At 39.4% G+C, this 22,023-nt stretch overlaps 1 protein-coding gene across 5 annotated transcripts in view; it reads right to left on the bottom strand.

The window, feature by feature from the left end:
* The window catches only part of C5 (complement C5), a 61,802-nt gene that overhangs the window by 9,184 nt on the left and 30,595 nt on the right, over window positions 1-22,023 (bottom strand). For 4 of the 5 annotated variants that reach the window (XM_050926664.1, XM_050926665.1, XM_050926666.1 and 1 more), the window contains 15 exons: window positions 21,439-21,639; window positions 21,123-21,213; window positions 19,843-19,919; window positions 15,681-15,820; window positions 14,126-14,347; window positions 13,258-13,318; window positions 12,558-12,647; window positions 11,787-11,999; window positions 11,252-11,327; window positions 9,260-9,419; window positions 8,571-8,666; window positions 5,452-5,623; window positions 3,208-3,413; window positions 2,084-2,236; window positions 1,604-1,666 (listed from right to left, as the gene is read on the bottom strand). In XM_050926664.1, the coding sequence (XP_050782621.1) occupies window positions 1,604-1,666; window positions 2,084-2,236; window positions 3,208-3,413; window positions 5,452-5,623; window positions 8,571-8,666; window positions 9,260-9,419; window positions 11,252-11,327; window positions 11,787-11,999; window positions 12,558-12,647; window positions 13,258-13,318; window positions 14,126-14,347; window positions 15,681-15,820; window positions 19,843-19,919; window positions 21,123-21,213; window positions 21,439-21,639 (2,021 nt within the window). Of the gene's footprint in view, window positions 1-1,603; window positions 1,667-2,083; window positions 2,237-3,207; window positions 3,414-3,652; window positions 3,715-5,451; window positions 5,624-8,570; window positions 8,667-9,259; window positions 9,420-11,251; window positions 11,328-11,786; window positions 12,000-12,557; window positions 12,648-13,257; window positions 13,319-14,125; window positions 14,348-15,680; window positions 15,821-19,842; window positions 19,920-21,122; window positions 21,214-21,438; window positions 21,640-22,023 lie in introns of those variants that run through there. The other variant, XM_050926669.1, reaches the window with a different exon arrangement.

The following is a 22,023-nucleotide window of genomic DNA, read 5'->3' as shown; positions in this document are numbered from 1 at the left end:
TGTGAAAATCCCAGTGCATGGGATATGGAAGTCAAAAGGGCACTAAGTGCACTTGAAGTCCAGTGTACAAGGATCCTCTGAACCAAGATCTGATGCTGGTCTCAGAGCTTGCTCCATCATAAGCAATATAAATCTGATTTCTCTGTTTACTCTAGATCTGCTCTTAAAAGAAGTGCAAATCTTACACTTTGCCAGTATGTGGGTGTCTCCCAGGGAAGACACTGAGAATGTCCATTGCTAATGGAGATGGACTTCCTGCAGAAAAAAGGCAGTGCATAAGGCCTGGGGATCCTGGCACAACAAATGATGACCACCCTTAAGACAGAGCCATTCAAAAGTGGTGGAGAACAAAGAAGTTCAATTAAAAAAATCCCAGATAAAAAAGGGGCTACCAGACTAATAAAGTAAAATAAACAAATTGGTAAACTAAACTATATGAAGACTAGAATAAAAAAAGCTAAGCTACTGCTAGGCTGAAAGCAGGCATGCTAGATGCTCTGTCTCAGACCATAGGGCAGCTAAGAAAGAACCAAGGGTGGTTCATTCATACAGTTCTATGTATACTCTGTATGGTGCAAGGAGATGTGAGGTGTGCACGCTGGGCCGAACAGGCACTGTTCCCAAAAATTACTGATCAAAGGCAGATGGGGCATATGCATCCTGAAGTGGCAAACCCATAAGGACACTATTTGAAGAAGAAGTATACATCAATATAGCAATATATCACACATGTAAGATGGGTGTACAGTAATGACACCTCTTAGAAAATTGCAGAGGAAAAGGGATAAAGAGAGGACAGAATAATTGAAATGTACATTAATCCAGTCTGTGCATATGAGACTAGGTTGTGGTCCTGTGTTTATATTATATAAGAATAACAAATATCAACCACCTTCTGAAGTGCCTTTGTGAATTATGTATTGTTCTATTCTGAAAGGTAGCAATCAATTATTTATTTGTAAAATTCCTGGAGGTATAGAAGCCAAAGGATAAATAGCATGCCATAACAGCATTGTAATATATTTATAAACAATAATACAAAGCACAAAAAATAGATAAAGAGAAGGCACATTCTCTATTACAAAGTTATTGAGGCGTTTTTCAAGAATTTTCACTAATTTGGGGGTTCTCCATTTTTCGGTGCCCAATTTGAGGCACCTAGAAATTGACATCTCCAATTACACACTCCAGATTAGCAAGCACTGTTACAAAATTTTGGTCTAAATATATAGAACTATGGAACAGATTAATTGGGGGAGGAAGGAAGAATTTCCATTGCTTGTCTCACTAGAAATAAATCACCTGAGGAAATTTAATTATTTTACTGCTGTCAAAATGTTCCCAAATTAGACAATATACTTTAGGAGTCACATGACTTAAGATAAATGAGTTGAGTTGCTGTAAAAACAGGTGTAACTAATCATTGCAAATGGAGCTGCACCTTTTTAGACAAGTTCTATATCCCAAATGGCTTCTGCCACTTTGGTCCAGGGAACAGAAATGGGAACATAGAGGAAATCTCTCTGTATCCCTTTCATTGCTCATATTGACAAGACCAAAAAAAAGGCTTCATTTCTTTAAAAATGTTTGCTTAACCACTTACATTTACTGTTGCTAAGCCAGTGCTACTCCCAGTGCTTACATATATGTCATCGTACAAAGGTGCCTAAAGATGTAAACATAAATATGATTTGACATTAAATATAAGTATTTGCAAAGTAATAGTTAAGATACTACAATCAGCAGTCAAATAGATACAAGTCTCACACATCTGATGATCTTTTTTACATTTCTGATTACAGACAAAAGGCCACTGTTTACATTTGTGTAGTCCTACTGAATTCAGTGGGACTTCTCATGTAAATTAGTGTTTCCAGGATGTGGTCCTGAATCAGTGAAACCTTTAATCACTTGCTGCATCAACTAAATCTTAGTAGATGAAGACAAAAGTTAATCATATGCTATTTTTCATACACATGTTTTCTTTTTATAAAATGTGTCTAGACTTTCTTTCTAAAAGGAATTTTTGTAAGTTATTAATAAGATTTGTTTTCACTTTTCTAAGGTAAAACTATTCACTCACTTCCACAGTCCTTCCTATGTAATTTTCTTCTGTCAGTTTATAGCGCTGAAGGTCTCCATAATTCTTGTAAGCCACCTTGACATCCATGTTCAGTGAAAGACGTTGAACGAGAAGGGAATATTCAGTCAAGGCTTCGAGGGCATTAATTGTGTCCTGTCAAAAATCAGTTAGAAAGAATTACTACTGGAATGGAAACAAAACTGTAACAAAATTGATTATTAAACATTTTAGTCAGACACTTGTTTAGGAAGACAGATAGTGGTAACCCTAACCAGCTAAGCAGTTTAATAGTACTTTATTATAATCTTAATAAAACGATAAGATATTTAACACTACCTCTGTGGGCATGTTTGTGTAATTTATTGTTTTATTAAAAGTTTGTAAATAAGTGCACAGTTGCTGGAAACAGATGTTTTAAAAGTAAGCAAGCTAGTAAATAAGCATAACTATTGCTGTGCAAAATTGCTATATCATTGTTTTTCACTTCATAGATTATTTTATTTGCGAAAACAGAGAGTTTGCAAGAATTAGCAAATTTGGTCGAGGGTGACTTTTTGTCAGAAAGCATATGGGAAAACACTGACATTCCACTAATCATTTTTTAAAAACACAAGTGAATCTGCTGTTTTTAATACAAAAAAATTTTCATCTGTAAACATGGTTTTTCATTTTTTGTGAAAAACAGTGACAAATTCAGTGTTGCAAAATATACTGATTTTGTAGAAATTTTGGTCAAAATGAGCTTTTTCCTGGTTCAGATTTTTCATCTGGCTGTATTTTAAGTCAATGGAGTAAGCCTGCAGATATACAAGTAATGATTTGCATGTATTGCTAAGCAAGTAATATACCTGCAGCTGGAGGTCATGGTACTAATTTCCTTTGATTCCCACCCAACATACAGGACACACAAGTCATCAGTTTGGCTCACGCATTACTTTACTATAGGGTGACCAGATGTTCCGATTTTATAGGGACAGTCCCGATTTTGGGGTCTTTTTCTTGTATAGGCTCCTATTATCCCCCCCGTCAAGATTTTTCACATTTGCTGTCTGGTCACCCTACCCTACTAAGGCTTCTCTGATTTCATCATCTGAAGAATGGGAGAGAAATATTTAAAAACACACCTGAGTGGAATAAAATCCACCACCATATCTTTGCTCTTCAGACAACCATCTGACAACCGGATTAGCATAGACTTTGTCCCCACTCAGCAGAGTGGTTAGCAAGGCATAAGCAGTGGTTTCAACAATCTGTGCAGTGCCAGCATTAGGAACATATTTATCTAGTTTAGTGGAAGTATCCTTCCAAAAACGATAAATAGGAGGGTCACCTGGAAGAGTAATAAAATATCAGCAGGGGTTAATGTAGATTGTAACAGGAGGGGGAGCTCCACACAAGCCAAGCTGGAGGGGGAGTACTGCTTACCCAAGTCAGGGAGAGGAGAAGCTCTCCCTCTGTTTTTATCAGAGATGGAGTGGTGCTCCATTTATGCCCAAAGGCTATTTTAACCTCTGAATATAATGTGACCTGTGCAAAACACAGTTTCATTCTCTAACAGGAAAAGAAGACACTATTCCTTTGTTGCTACCTTCGTTGTGAAACAGATGGTGGTAGATTTGTATTCTGTTGATCTTGGGAATAGAGGAGTTTGATGTATTGCAGGGTATTTACAAACGAGTAACAAGTGATTTTTAACTATATTACCACTAGTTTTATACTTCTATGTTGTACATATTAACAGAAACTAAATATTAAAAAATTGTTAAGATCAGCAACTTGTAATGGAATTGAATTGTGCATTTTGAAATCAAAATGCTAGTGAGGACCACAAGGCAAGAGAATTGCTCGTCTAAGTCCCCTCTGCATCCCATAGTTTTGTTAAGGCAGCCCTAATATCATGTACATACAAATCACTACAACAGTCATCCATCTGCTTTTACACTGTTCAATGAAACCCCCATACTGAATTTCTTGAAAGGAGATGGAATCTCTGTAGGTGTGCGCACGTCAACATGCGTGGTCGTCGGAGACTTTTGCCTTAGCAGTATACGTAGGGCCGGCTGTGGCACCCTCTGGAGTGCCGCGCTCATGCCACGGTATATCAGGCGCCGCTGACCCTATGCCCTCTTAGTTCCTTCTTGCTGACTACTCTGACAGAGGGGTAGGAGGGCAGGAAATGGAATGGACATGAGCAACACATCTGGAAGAACAACAGTTACGAAAGGTAGGTAACCGTTTTTTCTTCTTCGAGTGCTTTCTCATGTCAATTCCATTCTAGGTGACTCGAAAGCAATATTCCCAGCGGTGGGCTTGGAATTCACAGTGTTGCCAATTGAGTACAGCTCTGCTGAAACTAGAGTCACCTTCAGCTTGGTGAATGAGCGCAAAGCATGAAGTGCACGTGTGCACGGACGACCAGGTTGCGGCCCGACAAATTTCTTGAATCGGCACCTGAGCGAGGAAGGCTGCCAAGGACGTCTGCACCCTAGTCAAGGGAGCCATCATGATCGCCAGTGGGGGCACCTTTGCCAACTTATAACAGTAATGGATGCAGGCAGTGATCCATGATTATAGTCACTGGGCGACCCTTCATCCTCTCTGTGACAGCAACTAACAACTACATTGACTTACGGAACGGCTTCATTCTATCTATGTAGAAGGCCAGTACCCTTCTGACACCAATAAACTCTATGCACTGGACTGGCATTAACGTGGACTTTTCAGTGTTTATTAACAGGCCGAGGTCACTGCAGGTGGAACGTACCAGATCGAGGCTCCTTTGCACCTGCTCCGGAGACCTGCCCTTGATGAGCCAGTCATCGAGATTGGACTCCCCGACGTCTCAGGTAAGCTGCAACCGGTGCCACACATTTTGTGAATGCCCTGGGGGCCAAGGACAGGCCAAAGGGGAGCGCTGTAAACTGGAACTCCAGCCACTATGAAACAATTAACTATTTACAGCTAGAAGCAAAAGGTGAGGATAGAAGATAAATCACTAGCCACTTGCGAAGCCAGAGATAGAAGTGCTCTGACTGAACACCATGGGTGTTAAAAAGGAACTGGGAGGGCATAGGACCAGCAACGTCTGATATACCATGGCATGAGTGCAGCACTCCAGAGAGTGCCACAGCTGGCCCTACAGATACCACTAAGGCAAAAGCCTCAGACGACCGCACACTTACAATGGAATCGACACAAGCAAGCACTTGAAGAAGAACATGTATTATAACTTATTAAATATTTCAATTCATCTGAAAGAATCTTTATGGTCAAGTTCCTCTGTGCTGCAAACTTTGCTCACTTACCTACAGACTATCTACTTCAGTTACTGGTTCTTTAGGTTGAAGAGATAGTTTACTGAGTCATACCTTTTACAAGAGCTTCCTTCTTCACTGCAGAGAAAGCTGAGCATGCACCAGGATGGTTTGAATCCATGAGAGCTAAAGCATAAGCAGCTATTGCCAAGGTAAATGTGCTTTGGGCAGCTTGCACATTTTTCAGCAAATACTCTTCTGCTGCATTTTTAGCTTCTTGGATTTTCTGAAAAGGTGAACAGGAGGTTATATGTATTGGAAGGATAATCATCTATTGTATTACCAAGACATTATGTATTTATACAGTACCTTCTACAAACAAAACCCCAGGTAAATGACCTTGTTTGTTCTTTTGCTTATTTTGGAAGCTGCATCACCACTGTGGCTCACTAAAGGCTAAATCACCATGTATATATTAACACTTGACACTGGAAGTAACTCTTATGATAAAAGAAAAGAGCTTTGGGTTGAGAGAGAATCATAGATTCTCATGATCAATCCTGATTTGCCTCTGGGTCAGGGCTGGGGGGAAGGGTGAAGGGGGAAATCCAAGGACAGCAGAACACAGAAGACAGAATATGATTGCCTGGGGCCTGTCATAAACAGATAGTTAAGGGTTAATGTCTCTTTTACCTGTAAAGGGTTAACAAACAGGGAACCAAACACCCAACCAGGGGACCAATCAGGAGACAAGATACTTTCAAATCTCGGTGGAGGGAAGCCTTTGTTTGTGTTTTTTGGGTTTTGCTTTGTTCTCTCTGGGTCCTGGAAGGGGCTAGACGTGCAACCAGGTTTCTTGCCAGTCTCCCTGCTACAGTCTCTTATATATTCAAAATAGTGAGTATCTAGTAAGGAACAGGCGGTTATAATCTTTTTAATTGGTTTTCTTTATTTGCAAATGTGTATCTGGCTGGTAGAGTTTTAATGTGTATTTGGCTGGAAGTATTTTAAATTGTATTTCGGCTGGAGGAGGCTTTTTCTCCAGTTTCTAAAAGCTGACAGATCCTGTAATATTCCATCTTGAATTTACAGTGATTTTCTTTATTCTTTTTTTCTTTTATTAAAAGTTTTGCTTTTAAGACCTGTCTGATTTTTTCCCCTTGTTGAGGCTCAAGGGAATTGAGTCTGTACCTAACAGGGAGGGAGAAGGGTGGAATCCCTTTGTTTTAGATTCATGGAGCTTGAATCTGTATATCTCTCCAGAAGCCCAGGGAGGGAACACCTGGAGGGGAGGAGAAGGGGAGGGAAATGGTTCATTCCCCTGTGTGTAAGACTCAAGGAATTTGGGTCTTGGGGTCCCCAGGGAAGGTTTTGCGGGGACCAGAGTGTATCAGGCACTGGAATTCCTGATTGGTGGCAGCTTATCAGATCTAAGCAGGTAATTAAGCTTAGAGGAATTCATGCTAGTACCCCAACTTTTGGACTCTAAGGTTCAGAACTGGGAATTATACTATGACATGGTGTGCAGCGTTGGGATAAGAAAGCAAAAGCCAATAAGATTATTATTTTTCTTTTTTCTCTGCTAGCTGCTTATAAGCAGAGAAAAGGGGGGGTTTTAAAGCAAGTCTGCAGGTTTTTTTTTCCTTTCTCTCTTCCTTCTGAGTACACTGAAGGCAGAGAGATTAAGGTTTAACAAGGGTCTTTTGTTAAACAAAGCAGGCTTAAGTGGCCAGCAACAAACTCCAGCAAAACACATCTGCAAATGAAAGGGTCTTTTATTTCTTTTTACTTTATGTGAAAGGCACAGTTGCTAGGCAACAAAGAAGCAGCAGTTCAGGCAGTAAAACATCAGAGGGCACCCCAACACAAGAAAGCAGGAACCATGACTACCAAGGACCTGAAACAGGAACTGGCAAGACTGGATGCAGAGGGACACCTCAGAGACGCCGACCACAAGCGAGACATGGAAAGAAAACAAAAAGAAATAGAAATAAGAGAAAAAGAGGTGGAGCTGAAAAAAAGAAAAGAAAAAATCAAAGAGGAAGCCTAGAAAAGAGAACAAGCAGCCAAAGAGGAAGCCTACAAAAAAGAACAAGAAGCCAAAGACGCAGACCACAGAAGAAAAATGGAGCTCCAAACGGAGGCACACCAGCAGGCCCTGGCATTAGAACAGGCTAAGCAACAGAACACAACCAATCCTAACAACACTTCACCAGTTGTTGCTCCACATCCCAAAAAATTTCCCACCTACAAGGCAGGTGATGACACTGAAGCCTTCTTAGAAAATTTTGAAAGGACCTGCCATGGATACAGCATCTCTGAAAACCAGTACATGATAGAGCTGAGGCCACTGCTCAGTGGACCCTTAGAGGAGGTGGCGGCTGAAATGCCTAAGGAGAATATGAACGATTATAAACTTTTTCAAACCAAGGCCAGATACAGAATGGGGATAACACCTGAACATGCCTGTTGGCGGTTCAGAACCCTAAAATGGAACCCAGATGTGTCATTCCCCCGACATGCCTACCACATTGCAAAGAATTATGAGGCCTGGATATCAGGAACAAAGTTTAACAATATGGACGAGCTGCACCTCCTGATACAAATGGAGCAGTTCTTAGATGGTGTTCCTGAGGAAATAGAGAGGTACATCTGAGATGGGAAACCCAAAACGATAACCGAGGCGGGGGAGATTGGAGCCAAATGGATGGAAGTGGCAGAAAAGAAAAAAGCTACTGTCAAGGGGAGCGACTACCCCGGGGGCACACCGACAATAAACCCTATAACCGAGGGCAGCACAAGACCCCACCTACTACCGAAGGAAAGCCACAGACGCCCTATTCTCCCACCTCACCAGTCTCCAGTAACCCACCTCAGCCCAGTGACCAGTCAGCTGGGCGATGCTTTAAATGTAATGAATTGGGACATATAAAGGCCAACTGCCCAAAGAACCCCAACCGAGTGCAGTTCATTACACCACCCTCACACCAAGGATCCCCAGGCCCAGATGCCTCTCAAATACCCTCGGAGAGAAGGGAAATTTTGAGAGTGGGCAGAAAAAAGATTACTGCATGGAGAGACACGGGGGCACAAGTGTCAGCTATCCACCAATCCTTGGTGGACCCCAAATTCATCAACCCAAAGGCTAGTACCCCAACTTTTGGACTCTAAGGTTCAGACTGGGGAAAGATACTATGACAGGGCCTCATTGGAGAAATGAAAGCATTACATACCTGTGTTGGACATAAGTGAATGGCCTTTGCAAGTCCAATAACAGAAAAAGCTGTGAGATACAAAGTTTTTTCTTTGGCTTCTTTAGGCAAAGTACCCTAAAAAAAATCCAAATACGTAAATAAAGCTAGTTAGAAACACTGCGGTCAATTGATAAAAAGAATATTTTGCAGTTTAGGTGAGAAACTAAAGAAAAATTTCGGTAAGAATTATCAGTTCAATAGCAATTTTATTTTTACACTGAAAAGAAGTGTTCTTTTGTGAAGAGGTTAATATATTTAAAAAAATACAAACAAACAGACTAGACCAAAAATACATGTAAAAGTAATGACAAGCCAATACTTTTTCAGGACTTGTATATCATGATTAGAAAAAGACAATATACATGCTGCTTTTGCAGCATCTAAGAAGTAACAAACAGGTATTTGTAGCTGAAAAATACAGCGAAATTTGAAAGACTGCGCTACTGCAAAAGTGATTTCAGAAGGAGAGCTGTGTGAACATGTATTATAACTCAGTGAATTATAGCAAAATTATCTATAAATCTCTAATTCAGCATAGCATTTAAGTACTTGCTTACGTGCTTTGCTGAATAAGGGCCTAAAACAGCTTGTGTGTCAAATAGTGGAGTACCTTACGGCAACTTCAGCCCTTAATATATGCACAAATAAAACATGTTCACTGATCATACCTGTAGTTTTACTGGCTGATAACTTGAAAGTTCCTTGAAGGACCCATCTGTCATTTGACAATTTTCAATCAGCCACATCAGTGAATTACAAACAGAAATTTGATCCAGAGTAATATACTGACTAACTTGTCCAAAAATCCTTAAGGCAAAAGCTGTCAACCTGTGAAGGAAATGGAGCAAAATATAGATGTTTTGTTCAGTGTGTGTGGTGATTTTTTTTTGGGTAGTTTAAAATTCCAAAATAAATAGAGAGCACCTATTTAGGCACAAACTTGCATTACTCAAGATTTGGGTTTACTGTTTGTTGCTATGGGTCAATTAAACCTTTTTGCAGCCCTTTCAGAATGGCTGGCCAAATGTATGACTGTGACAGGGCACTCTTAGTAGCACCCTGGTCACTGATGTGGCTACGAGCAATTAAACACTTTCTGTTGGGGGATTATGAGCACCTGTAATCACTGGGCTAATGATGGGAGGATATAAGTGGAAGAAATAGGAAGCAAGGGGGAGATCAGAAGGAAAGCTCAAGGGGTGACTGCTCCGCACTTTAAATGAGGAATTAAAGGGGGAATTGTCTGGTTTGTTAGGGAAAGGCGTCTACCTCTTTAAGGGATGGAGAGGCAAGAGTGACTTTTGCCGCAGCTGCAGAGAGGACAGTGTGGGGACACTGACCCATCCTCCCCTCCGTTCCCAGGGGATGGGTATAAGTACAAACTAGACAGGTGAAACCCTCTTTTACCCAAACCAGATGGAGATGCACCCACTCTCCCATCCAGGGAAGTGGTGCAATATCAAGTTTGGTCAGGATCCACTGTGGGCACTGTGCTAGCTGTTCCTTTCTTGTGTGGCTGGGAAGGAATTTTCCCCTCACCAACAGATTGACCAAGGCAGTGTGTGGGTTTTTTCCCACCTTCTCCACAGCGGGTTCAGGGGAAACTTAGCTAGGGCGAACATGGAATAGGAGTTAAGCTATAATGCCGCAACTCAGTATATAAATGTGGGGTGGACGTCCAATACAGATTCTCCATAGAGAAGGGATAAAGGGATTAGTAAGGGATTTAATGCAGATACATGTTGTTAAAGAAGTGGAAACAGGAGCGTTCAGGGCTCCTATGACTGGCGCAGCAGGGAGCCAACCCTCCCTCCTTTATAGCCCACCTTAACCCTCATTTGGGGGGGCGGGGAGGAGGGGAGCATTGCAAGATTCCAGCAGTGGGTTGGCTGGGGACCAGGATGGAAAGGGTTGGGGGACTGATGGAAGCCCTCAGGTATATATTAAAATGATCACGGAATTACCCGCACTGTACACTTTTATCTGCCAGGTACACCCAGAAAATTAATAATTAAATTGTGACCTAATTAAACCACATACACTGTCTCCTGTTCTTTTTCCAGTATAGCTGGACTATGAGACTGGCTCAAAGAGTGAAGGCTGGAGGGAAACCTCCTCTTGCTGTAAGATTGCAGTCCACTGTTATACTTTGCAATGAAGGAATAAATACACATCTGGTGGTGAAAAGGTAACAACCTGGTGTGTGTGTCTGAGAGGCCACATGAGCTGGCCAGGCAGTGAGGTATACTGGGTAGCCACAGAGGCACCCTGTGGCAATGATCAATAGTATTTTTAAATTATCATTGTAAAATAAAGTTAATCAAATCTCATGCTGCAGTGTATGAGTTGATCTCTACAGAGCACAGGAAAGTGATTTTTCCTTAAATATAATACTGTACAATAGTCTTGGTGTATTGTGGGAGATTTTCCACCCTTCTCTGAACCATCAGCAATTAGTCACTGAGAGTCACTTCTTCCTTTAAATACTTAGGCAAAAGTGTTGCCCATGATCCATAAGTGGAACTAACAGTGGTATTGATGGAGTACTGTGCACAGATTAAAGGCAATACAAAATATGGCCCTTAAACATTCATCACTGTGAAAACACAGGACTGAATCAAACCTTTCAGATCCACTAAAATAAAATCATTTTAACTTACCAAGTGCTGGACGTCCCGTCTTTCCACATGCTGTACGAGAAGTCTCTGTTTCTGAATGACAGGATGCTTACAATACCTAAGATATACATAAACCAGACAGTGTTTCTGAAGCACTAATTTCTATTCGAATTATGTTTCTTCGCTCAGAAGAAAAATTAACCTCCCCTTGATAACTGGCCTTTAATTGTTTTGTTTCTAAAAAAGCAGCAAATGGTTAACTTCCAACTCAAAGAGATAATATTAAATTATGCTAATTGTGCATGTCAACTAAAACTTTAAATAAAATATGATCTTATTTTATAGGGTGCGCAACATAGGTGTCAGTTCTTCAAGCAATTTTATAGTTCAACCACTACAGAAACATTATGTGAAACATAGCTAACCCCACAGTTTTAGTTAAAAATAATTTTTTTAAAATACATTAGCTTTATTACATTTTCATCAAATATTAAACATTAACTTTCCTATCCAACAGTACCTACAAGTCCTTAGAACTTTCAAATGAAACCAGAAATTGGAGACCAAATTTTTCTACCTTCTTTCATCTTCCTCCTCATGTTAACTCTTGATGTTATGGTTTCAGGGCCAAGTAAATTCCAGTTATCAGACTTTTCCAGGTAGTGAAAGACATAAAATACTGGAGCAATACTCATGAGCTCTGCCTCTGCACTGCCCTTGGGCAAATTAGTAAGAAACTGGACACCTTCACGTTTGAGAACAGCAGAGATTACCTCACCCATAAACTGTCCTGTGAAGAAAAACAACATGGTTAATTGCTGCCTCAGAAATACTGAACAGGCATAACTCTTATTGACTTAATTGGGAGTTGTGCAAATACACCTCTACCTCGATATAACGCTGTCCTTGGGAGCCAAAAAATCTTAACGCGTTATAGGTGAAACCATGTTATATTGAACTTGCTTTGATCAACCGGAGTGCGCAGCCCTGCCACTGCCCCCCCCTCCCCGCCCCCCGAAGCACTGCTTAACCGCGTTATATCCAAATTGGTATGATATCAGTTGGTGTTATATCGAGGTAGCGGTGTATATCTGAAGGTGGAATTTCGCTCATAATATTTAGAGATACTGTAATAATTTTCTATTAAAATCTACTAATAAAGATAGGATTTTAAGACAAGATAATCTCTAAATAAAAGGCTAGTCTAAATAGCCTTTTCTCAAAAGAAAGAGAGAACCTGAGAGTATAGTCAGGTGGGTAGAGCAGAAAAAAAGGAAATTAAGAAAGAGAGCAAGCATGTATATAGAAACTAAATATAAAATACTGCATACACTTCATTCTAATTTACCTTTTATACTCACAGTCCTGTCAATTTTCGTTTTGGGGACCAGATCTAATGGTGTCCTGTGTCGAAATTCTTGTCGTCTTCTGATTATACCTGCAATTGGAAATAAATACATATATATCACAATATATTTATAGCATTACCTATGTAATTGCAGAATTTAGATCCCAGCAGCCCTGCTGGGTCAGGTTTGAGGCCATAGCTATTTGCCAATTTAGCAAACCAACATAAAAAATCATGAAAACTAGAGTTGGGTCTAAAATCCAGATTCAAACAATTCTCAGCTTTGAAAAAGTTCAGATCCAGACCCTAATTCCATAATAAATTAAACTAATACTTGGATCTTTAGAAAAGTTCCAGTCTTGATCAGAATTTTGGGGTATAGATTAATCTCTAATTAAACTGGATTATTTTCTATTCTAGGGAAAGCAGCACTTGGTAATTGGTTTTCCTGCACAGGTAAATTTAGAAAAATCTCAAAGTCTGCATGCCATATAAGATATGAGTAAATGTTCCTCTAACCATTCCAATTAATCAAAATGGCTAGCTACTTTGAAAGGGACTCCATTATTGTGTGCTAGGGCATGCAATTTCACAGTAGAGATATGTGAATGTTATGCCATGAAGAACTACTGATTTTGATGTTTGTCTGAGACTGCAGAGTAAAAGAACAAATAAGAAGATACAAAATCACTTTCCATACCATAAACACCTTGTGGATCCAGAGAAAAGCCTGCATGAAGTTCTCTTTTAATACCTTCTGGCTGCAATCAAGATGAGGCCAAAATAAGCTGTACATCAAAGTACTTTGTTTAATTTAACACATTGACTAAAGCAATAATTTTAAAATACTGTATCATACAATCAAATCCACATAATCTTTGTCTAATTCTCAGTTTGAAGGTTTTATGCTGCTGCTACCAGCCATTTGTTTTCAAAACAAAACCTTCAACCAAAATTAGCAACCGATGTAAATAAAGTCTATGGGAATTATAAAACTCTAATAAATATATCTTTACAGTAAATATATTTAAGTATTTTAAGAACTGATGTAAACTACATCATCAATATTCTATACTCTATTTGCTTATTTTAAGTCACAAGCTACACACATCATATTTACACCTATTTGCCTGCTAGTTGTCAACCACTGTAATCCACACATTTTAAAAAGTAAACACATAAGGGCCCAATCCTGAAGTTGCATCATGGCATAACTCTCAATGAAGTAAACAAGAGTTTTATATGTGAAAGGACTGCAGGATCAGGCAAATGTTTTATGCCTTTTTATACACATCAGAATAGAGATTGTTTAACAACTGCTGCTACTGATAGATCTGTTAAACAGAATGACAAGACTATTTGTAGGTGTATTATTTGTTATTTTACAGCACCCAAAAGAATGATACGCACTTTTTAACACAAGTAAATTACATATGAACCCTGGATTTAATAAGTCAAATGCAGTCATGTTCATATTATGATTTCATATATTTAAAAAATATCATCCATTTATTATGACTTAATCTATTCAAAAAGAGCAAAAGTTCTAAGGAAGCTTTTGGTCTTACCACCACACGCAATGTTTTCACTAAAACTTCACTGTTCTGTTGAGCCAACAATGTAAAGTTAATTGTATGAAGACCTAGTTCCAGAGGGAGTATTCTGAATGTAACTGATGCAACAGAATAGCCAGCTAGGTTCTGAAATTTACAACTCTGTAACCCTTGCTGAGCACTTGCAGAGCCTTTGAACAAACAGATTCCATCTCCAACTGTTGCTTTAACACAGAACTGAAACATCAGAAAAGATTTAAAAAGATTAAAAATAAATGTTACATTGAGTGTTAGATTACACTAAACAATTTTACCATTGTTAGCAATGTGTAAAAGTGATTAACTTTATTATTATTGTTATTATTTGCATTATAGCACACAGAGGCCCGAACTAAGGATCAGGGAGCGATAGCACTAGGCATCATATATACATTTGCATATAATTTTTCTTTGCAACATTTTTCTGTAAAATTTCACTGTTCTGTTTCAGTGTATTTTTCACCACTAAAATTTTGCTCTTCTATTAAATCTCCAGGCATTTGCTTTCAAAAATGTGCAACCAAGAAAACCACCTTCCATTTGAAATTTCAAACTCAAATTTTGAGCAGAAGCAGAAGTGTTATATTATTTATTTTTTACTATTTATATTAGAATAGAACACAAAAGTTGATACATAATTTCAAAACACAGAGGAAGATGCAGTCCCTATGCCCCAAAGAGCATGCAGTTTAAAAAGAGACAGACAAAGGGTAAGGAAAAGGGATACAACATCCAAGCAAGGAGGTGAGGGTGATAACTGGGACATCGTATTAGTACAGCAGCCATCTTTAAAAAAATTATTTTGTGCACTGTACTTTTATATGAGAGGAGAAGGTGGATGCTACAAAAAGAAAAAAGTTTATTATGTTGCTGAATGCTTCTGCTACTACTACTGAACTGATCTTTCCTTCCCTGTCCTATCCAAGATTTTTCTACCAAAGCTAACACTGTGGGCCCTCAAACATGTAGTCTGTGCCTGACCAGTGGGAGGGAAGGACTAGAATAGAGAGTGAAGCAGAAAGATGCAAAGGTTAGTGCATTTCTTGATGTACAAAATTGTTTATTCTTCAGTCTTAAAGTTTTTTCCAGATTTGATCCAGAACGCTGCCCTCTCAATTCAGGAAGCTAATATGTAGAAACTCCATCCATGATTACATTCACTAGAGTCCATTGGTAGCTGGCTTCAGAATTTAGTGCAAGTCATTTCACGTGTCAGTTCCACTTATGCCATTTTGGCTTCCTTTTTTCACCACCTCCCATTGAGAACTGGCTAGGCCACACACCAGGATATTCTACAAGCACACCTTTTGTTTCTGTCTGGGTGCAGAACTTTCAAATTGTGCCCAAATACAATGTGATGGGCGCTACCGGAATAAAATTAATTAAATTATGAAGTACCATGCTGCATTTTGTAACAATTGGAGAATCCTGACTCATGCATATTGACTAGAAAACTGCAGAAACAAATCCTTTGTCAGTTCATCATAATACTGTACTACTTTATATAAAATTCAGAAAATCCACAAATTACCATCATTCTGGAATCTCTGTAGTTGTAAACAGATCCTTTTAACTCAATTTGTTCTCCACGCACAACAGAATAAGGTATATGCATGCTCAGGAAAACATCTTTTAAAACCTGCACTTGGAGTGCATCAGCAACACATATACCTAGGAAGAATTAAAAACATAATAGCACAGTATGATATAAGCAGAAGCACACATTTTATGCAGACTATTCTCTCATTCCAAGAAGCAGGTCTATATCACTCCTCACACCCATGTCACCTTTCTGGTTTCCTATCAAATTACAAAATCTACTTTGAAATTGTCAGCTTGGGTTATCTGAAATCATCAGGGATTTGCTCCACTTTCTCTTTCTGAGTTGCTACCTGCCTAATTCCTTGTGCTCACTCCAGTCCTCCTACTCCAGTTTCTTCTCAGTCCTCTCCTTCCTAGTGCTAGGATTTTCTCTTTCAGCTGTACTACCCCATCTATCACTAACTCTCTGCTCCTCCCTTTCTTCAAACAATTAAGTCACTTCCTCTCTTGAGATCTTATTGTGGAATTTTCTTTTTCTCTTTAGCCTCCTATATGACAACTGTAAAACAGAATCGCAGCCAAGGCAGAAGTATTAACATTTTTTTTTAATTTTTAACTTCTGAGAAGTACATAACAGATATTCAAACAACAAGCATATTGAAAAAATAGTAAACTAGATGACATGCTTTAAAATCAGATTACTCTGATTACAGTCTTTCTTTCTTGCCACCCAAAATTAATTTCCATGATGCTTTTGCATAAAAGATTCTCACAGATTCCAAGCATCAAAGGTTGATGCTTTATTCCATTTGACAAATAGGATTAGAAGTTTTCAGATGGTGTATAAAATTGGTTCTGGTGCTTACAGTTTTACAGATAGTGGTAAAATCAAGCCAGAATTAAACAAAAAGTAAAAACAAAAGAAGGTAACCAAAATATGACAATTTTAACGTATGATATTTCATGAACCAACAGGGCTAAAGAATAGCACTCTCTTGCTAATAATACATAGTATTAGTTTCTGTTCCTGGCGTTCCAAGAGATCTGGCCAGCAAACATGAAGGCTATTTATCAGATAGGCCAGGATACTTTCAGCATTCCAAGCCTCTAGGAGCAGTTTTCCCATGATACTGATGGTCAAGGGAGAATGTTCAGCTAAATTATATATTGGTGGGGAAGGAAAAGAGAATCTTGGATCTCTCAAGACATCTAGATAGACTTACGTGTAGTGCTGAGGAGCCGGTGGTTGCGGTACATGTAGGTACCAGCGACATAGGGAAGGACAGGAGAGATGTCCTGGAGGCCAAATTTAGGCTGCTAGGTAAGAGATTGAAGTCCAGGACCAACACAGTAGCATTCTCTGAAATACTTCCAGTTCCACACACAGGGCCAGTTAAGACAGCCAAAACTGCAGGGTCTCAATGTATGGATGAGACAATGGTGTAGGAAGGAGGGATTTAGATTTATTAGGAACTGGGAAAACTTTTGGGAAAGGGGGAGCCTATACAGGAAGGATGAGCTCAGCCTACACCAAAATGGAACCAGACTGCTGGCACTTAAAATTAAAAAGGTCATAGAGCAGTTTTTAAACTAAGGGCTGGGGGAAAATCGATAGGTGAGGAGGAGCACGTGGTTCAGACAGCGACATTTGCTAGGGGGGATCTATTGATGGAGTTTATCTATGTCCTAGTAAAGAGGAGAGGATGGAAGATGATAAAATAGGAGAAGGATCTGACGAGAAACAGTCAAATGAAAAAAGTCTCATTCAATTACATCACGTAATGGCAGACAGCTAAAAAGTGACAAGTTTTTAAAGTGCTTATTTACCAATGCTAAATAATAAAATTGGTGAACTACAGTGATTCATATTAAATGAGGGTATTGATACAATAGGCATCACAGAAACTTGGTGGAATGAGGATAATCAATGGGACACAGTTATACCAGGGTACAAAATATATCAGAAGGACAGAACGGGTCATGCTGGTGGGGGAGTGGCACTCTATGTGAAAGAAAGCATAGAATCAAATGAAGTAAAAATCTTAAATGAAACGAACTGTACCCTAGAATCTCTACGGATAGTAATTCCATACTCTAATAACAAGAATATAGCAGTAGGGATATATTACCAACCACATGACCAGGATGGTGATAGTGACTATGAAATGCTCAGAGAGATTAGAGAGGCTATTAAAATAAAAAACTTAATAATAATAGTTGAAATCCCCCATCACCATATTGACTGGGTACGTCACCTCAGGATGGAAGGCAGAGATAAAGTTTCTTGACACCTTAAATGATTGCTTCTTGAAGCAGGTAGCCCATGAACCCACAAGAAGTGAGGCAATTCTTGATTTAGTCCTAAGTGGAGCACTGGATCTTGTCCAAGAGGTGAATATAGCTGGACCGCTTGGTGATAGTGACCATAATATAATTAAATTTAACATCCCTGTGGTGGGGAAAACACCACAGCAGCCCAACACTGTAGCATTTAATTTCAGAAAGAGAAACTACACAAAAATGAGGAGGTAAATTAAACATAAATTAAAAGGTACAGTGCCAAAAGTGAAATCCCTGCAAGCTGCATGGAAACTTTTTATAGACACCATAACAAAGGCTCAACCTAAATGTATACCCCAAATTAAAAAACATACTAAGGGAAACAAAAAAATGCCACTTTTGCTAAACAACAGAGTTAAATAAGCAGTGGGAAGCAAAAAGGCATCCTTTTAAAAGTGGAAGTTAAATCCTAGTGAGGAAAATAGAAGGGAACATAATCTCTGGCAAATGAAATGTAAAAATATAATTAGGAAGGCCAAAAAGGAATTTGAAGAACAGCTAGCCAAAGACTCAAAAAGTAACAGCAAAAAAATGTTTAAGCACATCAGAAGAAAGAAGCCTGCTAAACAACCAGTAGGGCCACTGGACAAGGTGCTAAAGAAGCACTCAAGCACAATAAAGCCATTGCGGAGAAACTAAATGAATTCTTTGCATCAGTCTTCATTCATGAGGATGTGAGGGAGATTCCCAAACCTGAGCCATTCTTTTTAGATGACAAATCTGAGGAACTGTCCTCGATTGAGGTGTCATTAGAGGGGATTTTGGAATAAACTGATAAACTAAACAGTAATAAGCCACCAGGACCAGATGGGCATTCATCCAAGAGTTCTGAAGGAACTCAAATGTGAAATTGCAGAACTACTAACTGTAGTTTGTAACCTATCATTTAAATCAGCTTCTGTACCAAATGACTGGAAGATAGCTAATGTGATGCTAATTTTTAAAAGGGGTTCCAGAGGTAATCCCGACAATTACAGGCCGTTAACCCTGACTTCAGTGCCGGTCAAACTGGTTGAAACTACAGTAAAGAACAAAATTGTCAGATACATAGATGAACACAATTTGTTGGGGAAGAGTCAACATGGTTCTTGTAAAGGGAAATCATGCCTCACCAATCTACTAGAATTCTTCGAGGGGGTCAACAAGCATGTGGACAAGGGGGATCCAGTGGATATAGTGTACTTAGATTTTCAGAAAGCCTTTGACAAGGTCCCTCACCAAAGGCTCTTAAACAAAGTAAGCTGTCAGGGGTAAGAGGGAAGGTCCTCTCGTGGATCAGTAACTGGTTAAAAGATGGAAAACAAAGGGTACGAATAAATGGTGGGTTTTCAGAATGGAGAGAGGTAAACAGTGGTGTCCCCCAGGGTCTGTACTGGGACCAGTCCTGTTCAACATATTCATAAATGATCCGGAAAAAGGGGTAAAGAGTGAGGTGGCAAAATTTGCAGAGGAATGTTATGAAGGCCAAGACTGTAACAGGGTTCAAAAAAGATCTAGATAAGTTAATGGAGGATAGGTCCATCAATGGCTTTTAGCCAGGATGGACAGGGATGGTGTCCCTAGCCTCTGTTTGCCAGAAGCTACGGAAGGGCGACAGGGGATGGATCACTTGATTATCCGTTCTGTTCATTCCCTCTGGGGCACCTGGCATTGGCCACTGTTGAAAACACAGGATCCTGGGACAGATGGACCTTTGGATAGATGGACCCAGTATGGCCATTCTTATGAAAGGAAAATGTCTTGCAAAAGAAAACTAAATCCAAAAGCTCACTAATTATTTTGGTTACCCATAGTGAGGTCCTGATGCTTACCTTTATCTGAAATGCCAACACCTTGTATTTCCCATGTAGTCAGAGAATCAGGCAGAGTCACTGAAAGGGCCTTTGATCTATATTACAAAATGGTTTTCGAGAATTAGTAAATTTTATAAATTATTATTATTACTTTGTTAATACCAACAATTGGCTCAGCACTATACAACACGCAGGTAAAGACAGCCTCTGCCCAGAGGAGTTTGCAGGGTCAAAGATTCAGATAATCTGTACAAGAGATCTAGAGTTGTTGACTTAGAATACTGAACACATTTTTGTTTGATTAGGCTTGGTATTCGTTGGCCTTCCAGAAATCAGTGAGTGTTTAGAACTAATATGAATAAAAAGAGAGCTAGGGCCTGACACTCTAGGAATAGGTGGCCAGTTTTCTGCACAGGGACATAATGGAAAAAAATGTCAAGGGGAGTCAGGCCCAGCCCCACCAGAGATTGATCATCTACCTTCCAACTGAGACTGTCAAGTGAATATAAAAGCCAGCAAGTGGCTTAGTTGAGGAGAAAAACTGTGGAAAGGAGGGTAATGCTGCTAGATTTCACTGAATGGAGAGACATACAAGGAAAGGACTTTGGGATCCAGCAGCTATTGTGGCCAGACAGCAAGTGTGAAAAATCGGGACAGGGGGTGGAGGGGTGATAGGAGCCTATATAAGAAAAAGACCCAAAAATCAGGACTGTTACTATAAAATCGGGACATCTGGTCACCCCACCAGGAGCCTACTTTGGTCAGGTAAATAACTTTGTGTTCATATTCCTGGAGTGGGGAGACAGGCCACTAGCCTACAGTTCTTATAGTTAAGGGCAGTATCATAATGCATATGCACAAGGGGATAGAATTTAAGTTGCACAGACTTAATAAAATCTCTTTAAAAAATATGGTCAGTCTAAAAACCCTGCAAATTCATAGCAAAGGTATTTGCCCCCTTATGAGTCAATAGGAACCCTCTCCAATGAGGGTATGTCAACACTGCAAGTGAAAGTGTAATTATAGCACAGGCAGCATACTTGTACTAATTTTAATCTCGCTAGCATAGGTATGCCTACCCGTGCTTCAATTACATCTTCCACGAGGACTGAAGTAGGCAGCATGATCACTTCCCTCAATCAACAGTAGGGGAGTAAATTAGGGTTTCTTTCTCTGTATTGAGAAAGGCTTTCAATAAGAGATGGCTATCCTAGTTCAGAAAATGGGGCACCTCAGACTCTAGGCAATAGCTGAGCTCTTGCAAGTCAGATGACATTAAATGGTTCAGAGTATAGTACCCTGGAGGAACTTGGTGGACTTCCCATAACCAGCTTTCAGGGAAGTAGCTTCGAATCTCTGGCTTGTCCAATCCCAGTAGAGCCTTAAGCTCTGAAAAGGAGAAACAAATAAAGCAATTCAGAGATTCCTAAGGCTTTCCACTCACAACCTCAAAAATCACTGTTTTTGACTTCTGTGATCATACAGCCTAGAATCTTTGCTTATTTTTTTAATTTTACAAGAAAAACAGGAGCCAAGAAGGCTGTCATTATCCTAAAACAACCATATATACCCTCATAAATGTATGTATACATTCACAGACAGTTAAAAACTTACGCATTCTTGCCAATATTAAAACTTTGTGGGTCTCATTCTCCCGTAGTTTTGTTGCAAATTCACAGCAATCCTTGAATGCTTTTATGCACCTAGGAATACTCTTAATATGCTCAACTCTCTGATCGCAAGTCTCCCCAAGAGGAGATTCTTTTACTCCAGACATACAGCACTTCCGAATCTCTGGATGCAAATATCTGGATGCTGAAATAATAATAAAATATCTTACATAATCCCTTCCTTGAGATAAAATACTTTTAAATGTATGGCTGTAACTGGTCATACTGAAGTAAATTTTCAATCATTCAGGCAATCATGTACAACCATGATAAAGGTGTAGCTTTCAGGAAGAAATTAAATTTGTCATTTTTAAAATACCAGTGTTCAAAGTGACCTCTCCATATTATTGTGAATCAAAATTTTAAAACAAATAAGGAAAAGGACGGAAATGACATTTCAAAAGAACAAGTCAGCCACAAAAACCACAACCATGTTTTTCTCCCTCTCAACGCCTATATTGCATGAATTGGTGGTCTCAGTCCAACTCTTAATGGATCGTATCCATATTAGAAATGCCAGCAGTGAAAC

Source organism: Gopherus flavomarginatus, chromosome 17 (assembly GCF_025201925.1).
Source record: "Gopherus flavomarginatus isolate rGopFla2 chromosome 17, rGopFla2.mat.asm, whole genome shotgun sequence".
In the NCBI taxonomy this organism is placed as follows: Eukaryota; Metazoa; Chordata; order Testudines; family Testudinidae; genus Gopherus; species Gopherus flavomarginatus.
Note: the sequence above shows the minus strand (reverse complement) of the source record. Positions and strands in the feature narration are given on the sequence as shown.